Source organism: Chrysemys picta, chromosome 2 (genome assembly GCF_011386835.1).
Source record: "Chrysemys picta bellii isolate R12L10 chromosome 2, ASM1138683v2, whole genome shotgun sequence".
NCBI lineage: Eukaryota > Metazoa > Chordata > Testudines > Emydidae > Chrysemys > Chrysemys picta.
This window is the reverse complement of record NC_088792.1, coordinates 156,167,247-156,187,068: the sequence shown is the minus strand read 5'-3', so window position 1 is coordinate 156,187,068 and position 19,822 is coordinate 156,167,247. Positions and strand designations below refer to the sequence as shown.

At 44.0% G+C, this 19,822-nt stretch overlaps 1 protein-coding gene across 1 annotated transcript in view; it reads right to left on the bottom strand.

Moving 5' to 3' along the window:
• Positions 1-15,990, bottom strand: part of ADRA1A (adrenoceptor alpha 1A) — a 31,371-nt gene extending 15,381 nt beyond the window's left edge. The window contains exons 1-2 of the mRNA XM_005285183.5: positions 15,682-15,990; positions 12,478-14,204 (exon numbers count right to left, since the gene is read on the bottom strand). Coding sequence (XP_005285240.1) covers positions 12,478-13,360 — 883 coding nt within the window. The 5' untranslated portion in view covers positions 13,361-14,204; positions 15,682-15,990. The remainder of the gene's footprint in view (positions 1-12,477; positions 14,205-15,681) is intronic.
• Between the last annotated feature and the right edge of the window lie 3,832 nt (positions 15,991-19,822).

The following is a 19,822-nucleotide window of genomic DNA, read 5'->3' as shown; positions in this document are numbered from 1 at the left end:
TAGAATAGGAATAAAATATAAACCAAGCACACCGATGTCACCGCTCCTAGTCATTTTATGACTTCCTGCAAGCTTTGGCAGTAATTGTTTTCTATGTTGAGTTTGGATTCTTATTATACGACAGGCAAGTTCTCCTGACAACCATCGTAAATTTCAAAAAAGGGAAACAGCCTTTTCCTAGCAGAGCCTATGGGAATAGAGTGATCGCACGAGCTGGGTGAAACTTTCTCGTAATGAAACCTCGAAGGTGGTAAAACGTGCTGTGGCTTGTCTTACTCAGAATTGGAGTCAATATATTGATTGAGCGGGAGCCCTGTTCAAGTGAACTTGGGTGACTTCCACTTCAAACAAAACACAGCAGTTTCAGTCGAGTATCACTCCTCGGGAAACTTGAAGAAAGTGGAGCCTAGGGACGTGAAATGAGAATAAAGGTTCACATTAACTTCTAATCTCAAGCCATCATGTTTTCTTCACAGCTGCACTTATATTTGTCCCATGCTGTCAGTTAAACTAGCAGTAACTCTGATGGCTTTTAATGCTGATCCGTGGCATGTAGTTAAGGTACTAGTCCATGAATTTAAAAGAGAACTAGATAAATTCATGGAGGTTAAGTCCATTAATGGCTATTAGCCAGGGTGGGTAAGGAATGGTGTCCCTAGCCTCTGTTTGTCAGAGGGTGGAGATGGATGGCAGGAGAGAGATCACTTGATCATTACCTGTTAGGTTCACTCCCTCTGGGGCACCTGGCATTGGCCACTGTCGGTAGACAGGATACTGGGCTGGATGGACCTTTGGTCTGACCCAGTATGGCCGTTCTTATGTCTGGGACACAGGAAATGTGGGTTCAAATCCCTGCCTTGCCAAAGACTTCTTGTGTGACCTTAGTTAAGTCACTTAGGGCCAGAACGTTAAAGGTATTTAAGCAACTAATTCCAATTAAAATCAATGGGCATTAGATGCCTAAATTCCTTTGAATGTCTGGCCCTTCCTCATTCAGTGCCTTAGTTCCCCCTCTGTGAAATAGGGATAATACCACTTCCCTACCACACTGGCTCTTGTGAGGATAAATACATTGAAAATTGTGAGGTGCTCAGATACCATGGTGGTGGAGGGTGACAAGTGTAGTAGACAGATGGATCTGCAACACAAGTGAAACTATTTGGAGTACAGTATTGATTCTGCCAAAAAATGTCAACACCGTCTGAATTTTTCATCCCAACCCAGGCCCAATTCCAAACGGCAACATTCAAAAAGTCTCAGGTTGGAAATGTACATATTTGATGTGGAAAAAAAACACAAAACCCTTTAGACAGCACTTTGTGGCAAAGCAAAATGTGAGGACATTGAAATTACATGAGACAAAAGAATAATTCAGGAAAAGTTTCCAGACCACTCTGCCACCCAGGAAGATGGGATAGAACCCTCATGCAAGGATTTCGGGAGTTTCATACCTTACCTTGCCTTATATTTAGTTTGGCACATACATTAAGTTATTATTATTAACAATAATATCCAGCTCTTATATAGTGCTTTTCAGTCATAGACCTCAAAGCACTTTACTAAGGAGGTCGGTATCATTATCCCCATTTTACAGATGGAAAAACTGAGGCACAGAGTGGGGCATGGCATGACCAAGGTTAATGGAAGAGCCAGAAATAGAATACAAGTCTTTTGAAACCCAGTCCAGTGCTACACTGCCCCAATTAAAATAAATGGTTGTTTCTGTTCTTTATTCCTTTCTTCATTGTCATTGATTTTCTTGCTGTGATTTCATGAGGAGAATGAGAGACTTGCTATTTAGATACATTCCTAAATCACCCCAGGATTTCACAGTGAAAAAATGTGAAAAATCAGTTGTCAGCCACTATTATTTTTTCCCCGTGTTATTACTGTCCATGAGTACATGGGAAGGCAGTGTGCTGGGAGACTGGGAGTTGGGACTGTTGCATTCTGTCCCTGGCTCTACTGACTGTGATATGTTGTTCTAGTCATGTCACTGCTCTGTGCCTCAGTTTCCCCATCTGCAAAGTGGGAACAACCACCCTTACCTCACAAAAGGACTCGGTGGGTCCTTCCATTCAGAGGGCTTTCGGATTCTGGGATAAAAGGCACAATATGCTGCATCAGTGCAAAGTATCATGATCATAAAATAAAGGCCTCTTGAAAAATTAGATTTTGGATTTACGCCTTCCTTTGGAGCATCTAGCATTTGCCAGTGTTGGGAAGAGATCACAGATTAGCTAGGCTCATTAATCTTTTATGGCATGGCAACTGCCATTGACTTGCTGGTTATGCCATGTAAGATGGATGAATTGCCAGCTTCATGACTCTTGGTGTTTCCCTTTGTGCAAAGTCATAAAACTAGGTTTATGTGCCTCTTGAGGACCCTGAACATCCTGTTTCAATTGCTCCCAAGGCCTTTGGCTGTTTGCATTATTCCAAAATCGTACTTCCAGGCTCCATCCATCAGGTCACCAATGCCCAGATGTACTCGGTGGGTAGGACGCAGGCCTAATGGCAAAGGCGTGATGTAAACTGCAAGGCAGCAGGGGCACTGGCAAGAAACCAGACTAGTTCCCTACCCCCCAGTCATGTGATCCATGTGAGTCTATTGAGGAATAGCCAACTAAGAGAGAGGGCGGGGGTTCTTGGTCCTGCTTGCCGGGGAGGAAGCTTTGTAACAAAACATGCCAACAGACACTAGTCGGCCTGGAAAGAGTCAGTTTAAAACAGGTTGTGGTGAACTGTGCCTTAGGGAGCAGCTGGCCTTGTGCGTCTCTGCTGTTGTGCGGTATTGGTCTGAATTCTAAGGAATAAAGTCGTGTTATGTTGCAACCTTCCAGTAAGAGCATTTGTTTGTATCTATATATGCTGTGAACCTAATCTGGGCCAACGATTCCCATTACAGAGCGTGAGCAGCAATGGAGTAGAGTAAGTAGGTGGGGTGAAAGGTAAGGGATGGGCCGCTGAATTAACTGATTTTCGAACTTTAAGGCTCACCAAAAATTGTTCCCAAGGGACAGGATTCTCCCACGAGACAGAACCAGATCAAATCTCCGATATTCCTGTTTAATGAGACATATCAAGCCAGGCCCAATGGGCGGATTTCCCTCTTGTAGCACAGGTGGGACGAATTGTTTTTGGCATGGCCTTTGGGAATTCCGTTCTGCAAGTCCATTGGCCTCTCTGAAATGGCCAGAGGGAGGGGGAAGCCTGCAAAGGCCCTAATCTGCAGCTTTGAGGGACACGACGAGGAACATATTCGGCCAAAGCAAACCCAAAAGAAAAATATGACCATCTACAAATCTGCCCCCATCTCGGACTCTGTGGCTGTCACTACACCCCTCCCTGTGGCTACTTGTGACATCCCATCAACAGCACAGACAGCACTTGGCTTCTCATGCTCCGGAAGGAGGCAGTTGAAGGTTTAGCTCTAGTGATGTTTGCAAGCTGTTGTCCTCTTGGGCTTCGGACACGACAACAACAAAACAGTAATTAGAATCCTGCTGCAGAGAGGCATGTAGGCAGCACTTGATGGTTCCCTTCAAAGTATTTGTGCCAGTTCCCAAGATTAATTTACTGCTATGTTACAAACACAAATACCCCCTTGGGTATTCTCCGCTCTGTTCCCTGTGTCCTAAGAACAAGGAAGGATTAGTGATAAACAGGGCTCTCCTGGGGAAACTTTCTTCCAGCATAGCACCCTGTCCCCACGATCATGTCCATCCTCAGCTTCCTGGATGGACCCTAGTTTTTCTCCCATTCCTGAGTCCTTGAGGCAACAATTATGTCCCAGTAAATACAATCCAGCCTTCTACAGTAGGTGTCCAGACAACAACAATCAGTTGTGCTACTCTGCCCCCAGCATTCTCCAGCCCTGCAGCAAGTTTTGACATACCAAAGTATGATCCCCTGCTTTGCACCATCTCCAGACTGGTTCCATCACAGCTGTAAACACATCAAACCTTCCTCCGTTTTTAGAACCTAACTCAAGCTCTCATATTTTGAGATATTCCTACATTTCCCTTGCAGTTTCTGGCAGAGACAAACAGGAGGAGGAACCCGCTTTGAGGCAGGCTGTTCTGATGGCATGTCCGTTCAGAAGCAGATGCAGAAATGCTGCACAGTCTGCCAGGAAACCTGTTCTTCTGAGATTTCTGGCTCAGCTGTACAATTTCAGCCAGTTTTGATAAGCATCCAGATTTGTATGTGGTCATCTGAACCAAGCTCTGGAGGAATGAAATTCACCTATTGTGATCTAGAATTGTGAATTCTAACTCCAGAACAGAGCTACATTAGCTATTGCTCATAGAGTCTAAGGCCAGAAGGGACCACTGTGATCTGGTCTCCCATGTTTAAAAAAGATGAACTCAAACTGGAATGGGTGCAGAGAAGGGCGACTAGGATGATTAGAGGAATGGAAAACCTGTCATATGAAAGGAGACTAGAGGAGCTTGGGTTGTTTAGTCTGACAAAACGAAGGCTGAGGGGGGATATGATTGCTATCTTTAAATATATCAGAAGGATAAATACAAGGGAGGGAGAGGAATTATTCCAGCTTAGTACTAATGTGGACACGAGAACGAATGGATATAAACTGGCCGTGGGGAAGTTCAGGCTTGAAATTAGACGAAGGTTTCTGACCGTCAGAGGGGTGAAATATTGGAACGGCCTTCCGAGGGAAACGGTGGGGGCGACGGACCTGTCTGGTTTTAAGATTAAGTTAGATAAGTTTATGGAGGGAATGGTTTAATGGTAAATCATAGTAGCCAAGGAATACCAAGCAATGGTGGGTAAATAATATAATGGCTAACAGAGGTCAGGCTGGAGACTCTTGCCTACATGCTCGGGGTCTTACTGATCGCCATATTTGGGGTCGGGAAGGAATTTTCCTCCAGGGTAGATTGGCTGAGCCTCTGGAGGTTTTTCGCCTTCCTCCGCAGCATGGGGCAGGGATCACTAGCAGAAGGGTCTCTGCCAATTGAAGTCACTAAAACACAGGATTGGGGACTTCAACAACAGAGTCCAGGGAACGGGGAGGGATGGTTTTGTGGCCTGCAGCATGCAGGGGGTCAGACCAGATGATCATAATGGTCCCTTCTGACCTTAAAGTCTATGAGTCTATGAGTCTATGATCTAGGTTGACCTCCTGCATAACACAGGCCAGAGAACTTCCCCCAAAACAATTCCTGGAGCTGATTTTTTTAGAAAAACATCCCATCTTGATTAAAAAACTTGTCAATAATGAGAATCCACCACGTCCCTTGGTGTTCCAGTGGTTAATTATCCTCACTGTTAAAAATGTATGCCTTCTTTCCAGTCTGAATTTGTCTAGCTTCAGCGTCCACCCACTGGATCATGTTAGACCTTTTGGCTAATAAATTGAAGAGACCAATATCAAATCTTTTCAAATATTTAAGAGCAGAAATTATCAGTACTACTTTACACTTCTATAATACTTTCTATCCAGGGAGCTCAAAGTACCTGAACAAAACATGAAACCTCTGCAACGCAGGGAATTATGATCCCATTTTACAGATGGGGAAATTGAGACACACGGATGTTAAGAAATTGGCCCAGATTTATGAAAAGAAGGGTACAGCAGAACTGGGAAGAAAATCCAGATCTCCAGACTCCCCGTCCTGTGTCGTAGCGACAAGACCGTCCTTCCTTAATTAGGCGCTGCATTTTTGTTTATGTAAATCAACGCACATTCCATAATCCCTTGCTAATTAATACACAACCTGCACTCATCACATCCATTTGAATCGAATGCCAGAATGTTGCCACATCATCAGCTTGTCAATCGCAGACCAATCATGTTGTGTGTGTGTGTGTGGGGGGGGTATTCAAAGCATTTAAAGCTGTTATCAGCACCCAACAGGATTGTAATGGAGGTAAACAACACGGGGAAGCTAAAGCAACACTGGCAGGTGCAATGTAAGTGACTAACCGCAGGGGAAGGGAGCGAAAGGCTGGGATTAGAGAGGCTGCGCTGTCCAGGGGAGGAAGGTCAGTGGGAAACTGCACCGAGAGACGGCATGTGAGAGCACACCACCAGCCTCTTCCTAGCCACCTCCTGTGAAGGAATGGATCATAACTGTCCTCAGAGAGGTAGCTGTTCCCATGGTAATTTCTAATCAGGAGCAGACTCCAGTCCATGCCAGTGGAAAGGCAGAGCGTGAAAATATTGCAGGGTTTCTAAGAGGGAAAAAGCAAGTCGTTCAAAAGGCAGACATTGCCCGCCCTCCGCCTCATATCCCTACCCGCTCCCCCCAATAATGCTGGACTGCAGCTTTAAGCCCCAGCTCGCATTGTGGGGGGAGGTGCAGCAGGAGCTGGGAATTCTGGCTGACTCAGCTCAGATTCTTCTATGAGCTCCAGGACAGCACATGCTGGGAGCTGGAGCCCCACCACAGGGTGCAAGGTGAATTTCCATGCCTGCCTTGGCTCACTGGGTGAGCTCATAGGGTAGCTAATGCTAGCAGCCTCAAAGCAGTCCTTGTTGGCCTCTCCCTAGGGGTGAAACATGGAGGAAGGTTCTTTGATCCTGGTTCTCCCCCCCCCCCCATTTATGCCATCGCAACCCAGATGCAATCTGGCCCATTAGAAAGAAGTGGCCTATGCAGCCCCACTACAGACTCACAATGAATGTGTTAGGATCATGGCTGCAGACTTACCTGGATGTTATTTTTCCATCCTTCACAACCAAATGTGGACACCATAAACATTAAGGCCCGAAGGCTGTCCTCAGTCACTCCTGTGCAGTGACATTCAGTGGGGAGCATAGGTGAAGCCAGGCAGAATTTCTCCAAAATGGGTCAGTTTCTGCACTGGGGTCAGGGTTTGTCCAAGGACTTAAGCAGTTCAAAAGAAGGTGCAAATATCATATAAAGGGCATTTGCACCATCAAACTCTAGTTTCCCTTGCGGCAGAGAAGAGACAGGATATCTAATAGATAATAATCAAAAGTATTTGTAGGAGTTGCTGCTGGACACAGACAAAGTACCTTGTGGTTCTTCCTGGTTCCAGATTAAATTTAGCTTGTGCTGCTGAGAGACAATCCCCACTTGGGTCTCCCTTAGTCCTGGCCTGGAAAGGGAAACCATTCTGCTGCGGTTCACTAGGCACATGCAGTCCGGGAAAAGCTGAGAGTTGTCCGGGAAGGGGGTGTGCAAACCTCAGTGGAGCTGGCTGGAATATTTTTGACAATTTTGTTTTCCAGACCTGCTGTTTTCATCAAAGCGGAAATGTTTTGTGGAGACGTATTGATTTTGATGAGCTTTTTGCTGGCAAGGTTTCCGAGGTCCAGGATGGACTCTCTGGTCAATTTGAGAGACAGAGTCAGAGAGAGCAAGCGGATTAAAAAAACTGACCTGTTTGCGTAGAAAATGAACAGCTTTCGACACTATCCCCCTTTGACCAAAACATTCAAAAGGGGATTTTTTTTTAGTTCCAATGTGTAATGCATGTTTTTTTCCAAAATATCGGAAGCTCTCACCAAACAGAATTGTTGTTCTCCAGCCAGCTCTACTAAACAGCACCCCAACCAAGCCAGAAGGGGGTAAAATGGGCTTAACACCTATCCTGCAGCTGTCTATCCTGGGAATAAGGGCTCCTAAAAGCTTGGCCTAAAATGAAAGTGCTCATGCAGTGGAAGATCCTCAGGAAAGGTTGGGAGGGCATTACCTACCCTGATTTTAAACCAACCCCTCCTGATTGTCACCTATCTGTGTTAATTTCACCTCGAGGATTGTCCAGCACTCTCCATTCAGAGGCTGGTCTTGAACTACTTTGGAGGGCTCTTTTTGCCTAAGGTATTTGAGAGGGCACATGGCAACTTGTGGCTGATGAAATGATCTACCTGTCGCTCACAAGAACATGCTCCCCCAATGTAAAGCCTGGGTATGTTTAAATTCCTGTGTACATCCTGCGAGCAGGCATGCAAGTGGAATGTCTACACATGCATCCGACGAAGTGGGTATTCACCCACAAAAGCTTATGCTCCAATAAATCTGTTAGTCTTAAAAGTGCCACAGGACTCTCTGTTGCTTTTTACAGATCCAGACTAACACGGCTACCCCTCTGATACACTACACTGGTCCTGCAAGTGTCCTTCTTCCAGTCCAGGCACAGGTAATTGATACAGACACTGTTGTTATGGACACATTGGTTACTAACGCAGAGAGAAGAAAGCTTCCCCCTTGCATCTCTGCACCCATCAGGGCCGGCTCTAGGCACCAGCAAAACAAGCTGGTGCTTGGAGCGGCACATTTCTAGGGGCGGCATTCTGGCGGCGGCCATGCCACCCCTAAAAATGTGCCCCGGCCGCCCTAGCTCACCTCCGCTTCTGCCGCTCGTGCGCCATGGCGCGCGAAACAGCTGATTCGCACCCCACTGCTCGCCCTCCCTCCCAGGCTCTCAAACCTGGGAGGGAGGGGAAGATCCCGAGCGGCCGCGGCGTATGAAACTGCTGATTGGCGTGCCACTGCTCCCCCTCCCTCCCAGGTTTGAGAGCCTGGGAGGGAGGGAGGGGGAGACCCTGAGTGGCCGCGGCGCGCGCGCTGCTTCTCCCCCTCCCTCCCTCCCTCCTAGGCTTGAGAGCAAGGGGGGAGGAGGCAGGGCTGGGGATTTGGGGAAGGGGCGGAGATGAGGCGGGGCTGGGGGTGGGGTAAGAAAAAAACGGGGTGGGGCGGCAAAAATTGTTTTTGCTTGGGACGGCAAAAATCCTAGAGCCGGCCCTGGCACCCATCATTGATCAGTCACTGAACAGCATGTCGTGCAGGTTGCTGTATCCCTTCCTCGTGATCCTGTTCTGATTGCTGACTCTCAGCTTTGCTTTGCACCCTACCTGGCCTGTCTGAACTAGGCTGACATGCACTTTACACAGCAGCCAGGAATCTAGCACCACACCACTAGGTTTCCCCAGACATGCTCTCATTATGTCCAGAGACTTGGTGTGCTCTCCTAACTATACCTTGCCTTTGACTATGATGCTAGATCTCTGGACCCCAACTTGCACTGAGCTATCTACATGGGAACAGACACCTCTATTAATGTTCTTTAGCAGTTCTTCATATACACCTCTACCCCGATATAATACAACCTGATATAACATGAATTCGGATATAACGCGGTAAAGCAGTGCTCCGGGGGGCGGGGCTGCGCACTCCGGCGGATCAAAGCAAGTTCGATATAACGCGGTTTCACCTATAACGTGGTAAGAATTTTTGGCTCCAGAGGACAGCGTTATATTGGGGTAGAGGTGTAGTTGTTTTATTCCATAAAGGGCAAGATTACAATAGGTTTCAAGGGTCTGTTGTTGATTCTCTTTTTTTTGGATGTTCAATATTTTAAATTTGCATATCCTGCTAAAGGGATCAGCACTGCATTTATTTTCTCACAAACGTCACAACATCACTAATCAAGTATCAGGGGGTAGTCGTGTTAGTCAGTATCCACAAAAACAATGAGGAGTCCGGTGGCACCTTAAAGACTAACAGATTTTGTGGGTAAAAACCAAAGAAGTGGGTTTTTTATCCACGAAAGCTTATGCCCAAATAAATCTGTTAGTCTTTAAGGCAACATCACTAATATGGGCTTTCACTGATGGTTACTTCCACATCCCTCCAAGGGGTATTTCGAGGATTATTCTGATTATTATATGGTTGCATAATGCGTCAAAGGTTTCAAATAGAATTAGTTGGGAAATGGTTTTTATTATAATTATTTGTATCGCAGTAATGCCCAGGAGCCCAGTCATGGACCATGACTCTATGGTGTTAGGTGCTGTACAAACTGTGGAACTTCAAAACTTTTCATGTAATGGAATTCTTATTTTCTAGCCCGCACTGTTGAGACCCTGCAGCTCCCATTAACTTCAACTAGCATTGTTAATGCTCAGCATTTCTGAAATCTGGCCCCTGGATTCTATGCTTGACTCTGCCATTAACCACCTTTGTGACCTTGAGCAAGTCACTTTCCCTCACTGGGCTTGAGTTTTCCCATCTGTAAAAAGGGGATAATGATGCATGAAAAGCGCTATATAAAAAAGCTAAGCATTATGGGGCTGTGATACAAAGTAGGTAGGAAAACAGCCTAGATCAAGAGGTAACAGTGTTTTTGCATAATATATGTCTCTTTGTGCTGCATTTCTGTTTAGCACTCTTTTTTCTTTTAACAAAAAGGACAAACAGATTTTTGGAAAAACTTATTATGTGATTCTAAAACAACAGAGAAACTATGTAAAGATAGGAAGACTAACCTTAGGAAACTTTCCTTATAAGGGATCAAAGATTCAAAGTCCAGTTTTGAATAAGGAAGTTTTCTTCAACTTAAACCAAATGGATCAACAGCAGCAGCTCTGTGTGGGCAGCCACATTTGCGGATTTTTTTTACCAAAGTGTGCGTAATGTGCTCTCAAACCCTTTTTGGGTATGTTTGGGACATCTTGGCAACAAACATTCCAACAGAATGACACTCAGAGCAGAAAGAGCCAGTCCTCCCGGGGTTTTTCCTTACGCAATGTCTAAGTCTTTACTCAGACACTTTTTCATTATTGACCAGCATTTCAGATGACAGAATTAGATAGACTCTGCAGTCATTGACATTCATGAGACAATAACAGCTAAAGGATTTAGTGAAATATTATGTTGGAATACTATAGAAGTTAACTGAAAATGGTCACCTTTCTAAGTTATTTTTTTAAAACTTTCCCCTAGAATTTGATTGAGAATTATATCCCTATAGAAGTCCTATAGAATGGCACAAAGCAGCTATAGATGAAAGGAGATCATTTTCCATTTCACTCTGTAGGTTTTTAGGGTAATTTCCATAAGATGCTGTAGAGCCTCATTGGTTTCATGCTTCTGAAATTGTATAAGGCTTTCCAATAAGGGCACAATTTCAAAGCTCTTGTTTAAGCTTTTTCTGGCAAAAATTGGCTGCTGCAAGGAGATTAGCTTGCTGATGGTTAGGATGACTTAACTAGTTTGAACAAGAACTGATTTAATAACCACAGCTTATAAACTATAGCCTGTTTTTCTTTCGTATGTGTTTTGCTTGTATCCCCAAAATAGGGGGGGGAGGAAGCTCTGCAGGCATCTAAAACAGTAATTCATGTGGAATCCTGGATTTTATTACAATGGGTAAGTAATTCTATATTAAAATCATTTTCTCTAAACAAACCTTTCAATGCTGAAGTTTGAACTTAGCGGCTAAATCTGTAACAGAAACACTGATACATAGAACTGATTCCCAACACCTACCTGGCCCTTGAATTTAAAAACCACAACAAACAGAACCATGAGCATAACCCACTAGAATTTGAGTGGTTCATTCTTTTTTCCATTTGGTCTACTAATCCAGCTATTACCTACACCAGACTCTTGTGCTACATCACAAACATAGTTAAAATGCAGAGTACGTTGTTTTTTTTTAAGGGATGCATTAACATTTTGAAACTGTATGTCATTCCATTTGCAACTAGCAAACAGTTGAGTTAATCACTCTTTTCAAAGAGAAATATATTTGCAGTCGCTCTCTGGTTTTTGTAATAAAAGGTCACCTTTGCAACAAAATACAGGGAAGCTAAAATAATTCTTTTGCAATAAAGACCTAATCCAAAACCCACTGAAGTCAATTGCAGCCTTTCCATTGGTTTCAGTGGGCTTTGGATCAAGTACTAAACAGCAGATGATCAAGAGCTCAATTCTCATTTAGGCACCAAGGTAAATTGCCAGGTTTTCAACAGGTCTCAGCACTTTGGATGCTTGTTGAGTGCTTAGCTCTGGAAAATCTGTCCATAATTGTCACAATGGGAGCACTATGGAAAATCCGGACCTGATTGTGGGTACTGAGCAGTTGAAAGTCTGGTCCCTGAGCTCCTTTGAAAATCCGGCCGTAAATTTGCAAAGAGATACTTTGGTGTTGAAGTTAACAGTGCTTGTGTCCTTTAGGCCAGCTAAGGATTTGGCCCATAATGTCTATAGAGCTGGCCAGAGGACAACAATTCCATTTGGTGGAGGAATTCAAAACTGACTTTCTTCCAAATTGTCACAAACCCTGACATGTGTAACATGCTCTGCAAAGGAAAAATCTGATTGTGTTTTAATTTTTTATTTCAGCTCAATAAAAATGTTTTGTTTCAGTTTCCACTTTTTGCAAATGTATAATAAAAAATCGAAACAAACCGTCCTTTCAAAATGAAAAATCAAACCATTGCATTCCAATAATGTCAAAATGAGATTTTTCAACACTGTGGAAAAAAAATTTCCCCCCGAGATTTTACTAAACAAATTATTGGTGAAATTGACATGATTTTGAGAAGTGGTTCAGTTTTGATGGAACTGCATTTTCCAATGGAAAATGGTTCTGTCGAAGTTTTGCGGACCGGCGCTAACACATAGCAAGGCAAATAGAGATCCCCCTATGCCCCAGAAGTTATTATAAAAGGTTAAGGTGTTTTGCTTTACTTACCAATAGGCATGACTATAAAGAAAGGAAGCCAGCACAGTATGAAGCACCCCACCACTATCCCCAGGGTCTTGGCTGCTTTCTTTTCCCTGGAGAACTTCAGGAGACGCACTGAGAAGTGCGTTTTGTTCTTTGTGCAGGATGCAGATCTGCTCCGTACCGAGGTGTTTTTGCGATGGATCCGGAGGGTCACCTCTTCAGAATGAGATTTCTCCGTTTTCAAGCCAGAAGTCAGGCCTTTGCTTTCCCTTTTGGCCACCACATACACTCTACAGTACATCACCAAGATGATGGTCAAGGGGAGGTAGAAGGAGCCAAAAGCAGAGAACAATACGTAGCCAGGCTCTTCAGTGATTTGACAGATGGTCTCATCTTCTGGAGCTGGCTCCTTCCAGCCAAAGAGCGGTCCAATGGAGATCACCAGAGACAAAGCCCAGACACTTAGCAGAGCCAGGAGTCCCCTCTTTTCTGTCACTATAGCTGGATATCTCAGTGGGTAGCTCACCCCAATGTATCTGTCTATAGAGATGATACATAGGCTCATGATGGATGCCGTGCAGCATAGGACATCGACAGCTGCCCAGATGTTGCAGAAGATCCTCCCAAAGACCCAGTAGCCCAAAATCTCAAAGATTGCTGAGAAAGGCAGGACAGTGGAAGTTAAGAGGAAGTCCGCAACAGCCAGGTTGATTATGTAGTAATGGGTGACACTCTGAAGGTGTCTGTGGCAGGCTACTGAGAGGATAACCAGAATATTACCCAGCACCCCAAAAATAATCAGCCCCCCTAAAATAACCCCTAATAATATGGCCTTAAAATTGTTCACTATCCCCACAGTCTGGGTGCAATTTGAACAGTCAGAGGAATTTAAAGGGAGGAAAACCATTGTCGCTGGCAGATTAAGTTCATCCAACTCTTGTGCTGCACTCGACTTTCTACTGCTTACAGTGCTGAGATCGACTCTTTGAAGGTTTTGCAGGCAACATTTGCCCAGCTCCGTTGGTAAAAGGTATTATAATGATTAATAATAACAAAAATAATAATGCCTTAGAAACACAAAACCAGGATAAGCAACCGATCCAGAAACATAATGGAAAATCCATAAAATTCTCTCTAAGCTTCTGCTCTTCTGGTGGCTTTTGGCAGCTAATTAGCAACATAGCCCCAATTTTGAAGCCTTTCCAAGTCTGGCCTCCTTTGGATTCTTCCTGGGATGCAGGGGTCTCAGCTGTATGGTGTAAAGTAGGGGCACCAATGAGGACATCTCTCCTACTTTCCAGGATAACTGTCTCAGGAGAAATGGAGCTGCAGTGCCAAAATCATTCCTGCTTTTTGGAGACCGTAAGACTCAGTTTGTAGAGTTGAAGGGAATAATGTGAAAATCCCCAGTGTCTTAATTTGGATTCCTCCTAAAAGGAAGTTGGTGACACTTTTGCTGGCCTTCTCTGTGTTGCAATTCTATTTCGCACCTGGCTTTGTAGAAACCTCGGCAGTGGTAATGATGCCCTATCATCTCTGTGATTTTCCAGCTGAAGGATGCTCATCTATAGCAGGCTTCATGGTCTTGACGTGTTGATCAGAAGTTTATGAACCTCTGGGAAAACTGTTGTCTTGCCACTTGGTCCCCTAGGCTGAGGATCTGGGCTTATTAACACCAGCTTGTTGTAGGCTCAAAAGGAAAGGGGAGGTTTTCACCTTGATACTGTGCTCTTCCCTGACATGGGGCCCACCTAAGGGACGTAAAAAGACATGAACAACATGATTCAGAGAGCTCATGGCTACCTACTGCTGTGGTTTCCCAAGCAGAAATATTTTCTGGAGCCCGGGAATCTATTTTAGTGAACCCTCCCCATCAGCTACGATATTAGATTAATATCCCAGTCCCTTCCACTCAGTGGAAGCCCTGCTATTTGGCTGATGTTGCTCCAGAAAACACAGACCAATATGAATTTTTGTTGCCTGATCAATTTTTCTGACCACCTCTCTACACCCCCAACTAAGAAACAATATTATACGTTCAGAACAAGCCTGCCGTCTATTGATCTGAGGGTAAAGCAATCAACCCTGATTATTAATTTGCCTACAGGGACCATTTATTAAAGATGCAAAGGGACAGAAATCAGAACTAAAAACTGATTGTGAACCAAATCTGCAAGTCCAGATTTGAGTCTAGAATCCCCCAAAGTGAGTCCCTTACAGATCAAACTGCTCATTAATTGGGATAAGCTGTACATTTTAGAAAGCTACAGGGGAAAGTGACTTGTGAAATCGATGGGGTGTTGCAGAAAGAATGAGTTTTTACTGGCTGGAATAGCATTTCAAAACATCTGGAGGCCAAATTCATCCTTGGCCGAATAAAGATGGAAAAAAGATACATTAGATGGAAATGTGAGAATGAAGATAGGAATTTGAGTCAAAAAGGGCATGAAGGTTAGCTATAAGTGACAGCTAATCATCTCTTATAACGTTAGGGATGGTCTAGGTTTCCCGTTCAAGCACTGATCAGATATTTGAAAGGCCATCAATAGCAACACAGACCTCAGTTCCCAGATAAGAAGAACCTCAGTAAATTCTTATGGGCAAGCTCACTGTATTATGTCTTGCAAATTAACTCTCCCATCTGATTAAACACACTCCCAACAATCCAGCAGCAAAAATATTCTCATCTACGAATCCCAGGAGTGTGTATTTTTCTACAGGGATGGAAATAAAAATAAAAGTCTTATTTTAGCACCTGTAGATGCCCAATTCAGATGCACAGGGGCGGTGGGGAAGAAAAGGTCTCTTTGTTTCCACAGTGGGAATTTGTCTTCCTTCCAATGCTACATTTACATTTGTCTTTCCACAGGAGGGAATGGGACCTCGAGTTACTCCAGGGAAAAGGAAGGTTTAAGAATAAGCACATAAATGAAAAATGAACCCCCCCATAGTTTTAAGCATCTTCTGATATTATTATTTATTTATTATAAGGCTGATGATGGAACAGGGAATTAAATGATCAAACTTCATTCCCAAGTGCATGAAATAAAACTTCCCAGCAAGTAAAGGAAAGGAGAAGGTAGAAAAAAGGTAAGTGAGGTAGAAAAGGAAGGAGGTGTAATACATATATGCTCCAAACAGTCCAACATCTGTCCCGACCCTCACCCTGCGTGCTAGAGTCTCCAGACGTGAGACTCTGCCCTATCTTTGCCCTTCACCCACACTCACCTCCTGGAAGGCTGCACAGCTCCTGTTGCTGAGCATCTGGGAAGGACATTCACAGCCAGCCCACAGCACAGCACTGCAGTCTCCTCTCTGCATGCAGGGATGGGGAACTCTGCCGGAGATTCCAAACAGCCTTTCACCCCCTTTTTAACTCCCCTTGTGTTTTGATGACTCACAATTACACTAATTCCCTGTGTCCCAATGGCTGAGGGGCTTGGGGCCAGCTTCTCTGAAACCTCCGCTCGCTACCACTTGCAATGTTCAGCGCCACACTGTCAAGAAGCAGCAGCAACTTTACTGCTCTGCTGCTGTAGCAGGCAGTATCCCTTGCCATTACCGTAATCTCCTGCCATTGCCGTATTGCTTAGAAACTAAGAGCACTTATGGGATGCCCAATTGTCTTTTGCGATGATTTACCGGGTTTGCATGGGAAAGGAGTGAGAATTCAGAAAGTGTATTTTTCAAATGGGAAAGATAGCTAGTTGGCAGAAATGTCACATTCACAAAATTTATAGGGTTGATAATTGCCCTAAAATGAACTGGCAAAATATCACCTGAAATTACATGGGGAAAAAGACAACCCATGAGTCTCACACAGCTCTGTTGGACTATAAGACGTGCAGTGCTTGCCAGATAAAATGATCATGAAGAAAATAACAAGGACTGACAAGTATTCATATATATACACACACACCATAGAGTATATGCATTGGATTAGAGATCAGGGCCGCCCAGAGGATTCAGGGGGCCTGGGGCAAAGCAATTTCGGGGGCCCCTTCCATAAAAAAAAAGTTGCAATACTATAGAATACTATATTCTCGTGGGGGGCCCTGTGGGGCCCGGGGCAAATTGCCCCCTTTGCCCTCCCTGGGCGGCCCTGTTAGAGATTAGATTAGCTAAACAAAGACAGACAGTTATTGCATGTTTTCCCCATTTGGTCCACATTGCAACGGTCCTCCTCTTTTCCCAGGTTTTCCCTGGAGAGGGGGAGATGGAGAGGGGCTTAATTAAATGGTTGGGGAATTGCATTAGGAAATAGTGTCTGGTTTAGGAAGACGTTGAGGAAAGTTAAGCACGAAAATCTTGTATTTAGATAATAAATTGTGGGGGGGTTGACATTTTGCTTGTGGCTCTTTTGACCTATTGAACTGGCACCTTTCGGTTTTGTGCCGTATCAATATCAACTAACACGTGAATAGAAAAATACTGAATGACTTCACAAAAGTGTGTGTGTGTGTGTGTGTGTGTGTGTGTGTGTGTGTGTGTGTGTGTGTGAAAAGCTGCCTTCAGATTTGATGCCTACAGGGAGAAGGATAAAATGAGTTGGATTTTTATATTGACTCCTGTAGCCATAGTCTGAGACAGGATACTGGACTAGATGCATCGCTGATTTATTCCAATATGGCAGAGTCACCATGGTCTCATTTTAACATGTAATCAGGTGCCACATAGTTCCCTGGATCTCAGTGGAAGGAGGAAACATAAGAGGCACAGTTGGTTTGGATGCAGGTTGAGCATCCAAAGCATCATAAAAGGGGTAAAAGAGCCCCTTACTTGGAAGTAGAGCTCATTGATTAGCATTAATCAAACTCAACATTTGCCAAATTTAGGTCTTTTCTTTATTCACAATCATTTTTGCTGGCATGGGGACAATTCTTAGATTAGTATCTTTGAGAGGGGAAGCATGATCTAGTGGTGAAAGTCTAGGACTGGGGAGTCAGGCAATTCTGTTCCTAATTCTGCCACTTATGCTGTGTCATTATGTGCATGACTCGTTATGGCTCTATTTGCCCCCATGTATAGTGGGAATAATGGGATGCTGTGAGACTGAATTCACTGATGTTTGCAAAGTGCTTTGGAAGGTGCCAGAGAAGTGCAAGGAATTATTATTAGCATGATCCTTGCACAATATTATCCTGGAATTAAAATCCCTCACTGCATAACAGCATGTAAGGAGCACCAATTAGACAGCTTCACAGGGAAAGAGAGAGAAAGGAGGAACAGCCTTATGGACCAGCATCGACAGACACCACATAACATAGCAAATCACTGATTATTGGATTTCTTTCACTGAAGGCACTGCAAGAAACCACTGAAAACAGCTCACGACAGTATATGGAAAAATTTCATCTGTCAATCAGAGCATTAAAATAAAAGAGCTCAAACAATGGGCTGATGAGGTGTTTCCCTTCTTGAGTTTGAATGACAGAGTACAAAATGTGATTCTGGCTGCCCAAAACGTTGTTGGCTATTTTGATGATCTTCCCAAGACTTGAACATCAAGGCAAGAAAAATAACCTCTTTCCCCCCCACCCCGACTTTTCAGAATTGCCAGCAAATCAAAACAAAAAACAAAAAACAAAACCAGCTCTTATTTTGATCCCATGTGGTAGAAATTTGATGAAAAGCACGCATCCGTTTTCAGGATCATCCCCTTTCCTTGATGTGGTCTCAGAACTGAGCCCCAAATCATTGTCTAACTGAGGTCCAGCTCTGAGCATTGCCTCAGTCACACATGTGGTTTCACAAAAGGATTAGTCACAGTGCTTTGACAAACCTGCCCTGAATACTGAATATGCAATGAAGCTGAAACCTAGACAGCCAAGGAGGGGTTGGGGTGTGGGTGTGTGTGTGTGTGTGTGAGAGAGAGAGAGAAAGAACACTGCACACAGCTCTATTTGTGAATAATTTCCCATGAGGTGTGTGGGGGGAAACTGTTTTTCTAAGGGTCTGAAGCATTATCAAAGGTTATGATCTGAAAATCAAAACTGGTCTGGATTTTCCATTCGATGGACTTCATATAGAGTGGATTAAATGTTTGTGTGGTGCAAACCACACCTTGCAGGCTTCAGCACTGAAAATGTACAGGGACCATTATGGGCCAAACAGGTGTAAATCAGCATAGCTCCATTAATTTCATCAGCTTACACCAGCTGACAATCTGGCCCTATATGTATCTCAATGCCACTTAAAATCTCATTGCTCTTTCCTAAAGAATCCAATCTGTGTACATTATAGTGACATAAATGATACCAATAGAATTTCTCATCAAACCTATGGAAAGCAGCAATGATGATACAGATACTAGACATTAATATGGAAATGATCCCAAAGTATTTTACAAACATTAATTCCTTTAGTCTCACAACACCCATGTGAAGTCACTAAATATCTGGAGTTTGGGGAGTAATATTCATTTTAAAGACTGGTGAACTGTAGTGAAGCAAGGTTTGAGTGCTCATCAAGTTAGCAAGGAGAAAATCAATTGCAGAGCTGAGACTATTAGAAGCGCTGACTCCTAGACCCCATGCGCTCACAACTTTATACAGCTCGCTATCACCTGCTGGCCTTTACTGCAGGTAAGAAAAGTGTAAGAGAACAACAGAAAAGCATATGAAGTTGAGAAGATCCCAAATGTTTTTATTCAGGAATGAGGTTGAAAAGTAGAATCCATCCTCATCTTATGACAATTGCAGTTACTCATTATTCACCAGCTTAGTTTGAAAACACAAAATCCCATGGGAGTAAATTACAGAAGAAAAAGATCTGAGAAGGTAAGAGTTTTTTCAAACCTTGCAAACCTCAAAAATAGCTCAAGAGGTTCACAAATGCTCAAACTTCTGAGGTTTGCCCATTCATCCCTACTAGGTATTTTCAAGATTGTATTTCTTATTTGTAATACTCTAGAGTGCCCAGCTCTGCTTGGGGTCTGTGGCAGGGGAAGGGGTAAAACCCCCTTTGAAGCCCTGCCAAAATACTGGCTGCAGCCTGCTCTGGGGCCAGGAGACCAGGTGTAGAGATGCAGGTACTCAGCAGGGAGCCCAGCTGCAAGCCCTAATGAGGGCTGGCTTAGAGGAACATACGGAGCTAAGTAGTGACAGCTAGGCTGGAGCAGGAGAGGGCTATAAAAGCTCTGGGCAAACCTCAGTGAGGAGGCTAGCCTGGGAGGAGATAGGAGGGTAGTATCTCTGTCTTCTTACCAACAAGGAAACCTCAAGGGCCTGAGGAGGGTCTGTGGGGCACTAACTGTTGTGGGATCTGGGAACTGCACAAGTACTGTAAATAAAGACACTTGGGTGATCCAGCAAAAGAAGGCTCTTTATTATACCAGTCTAAACACAAGGTACAGGCACAAAAGTGGGCG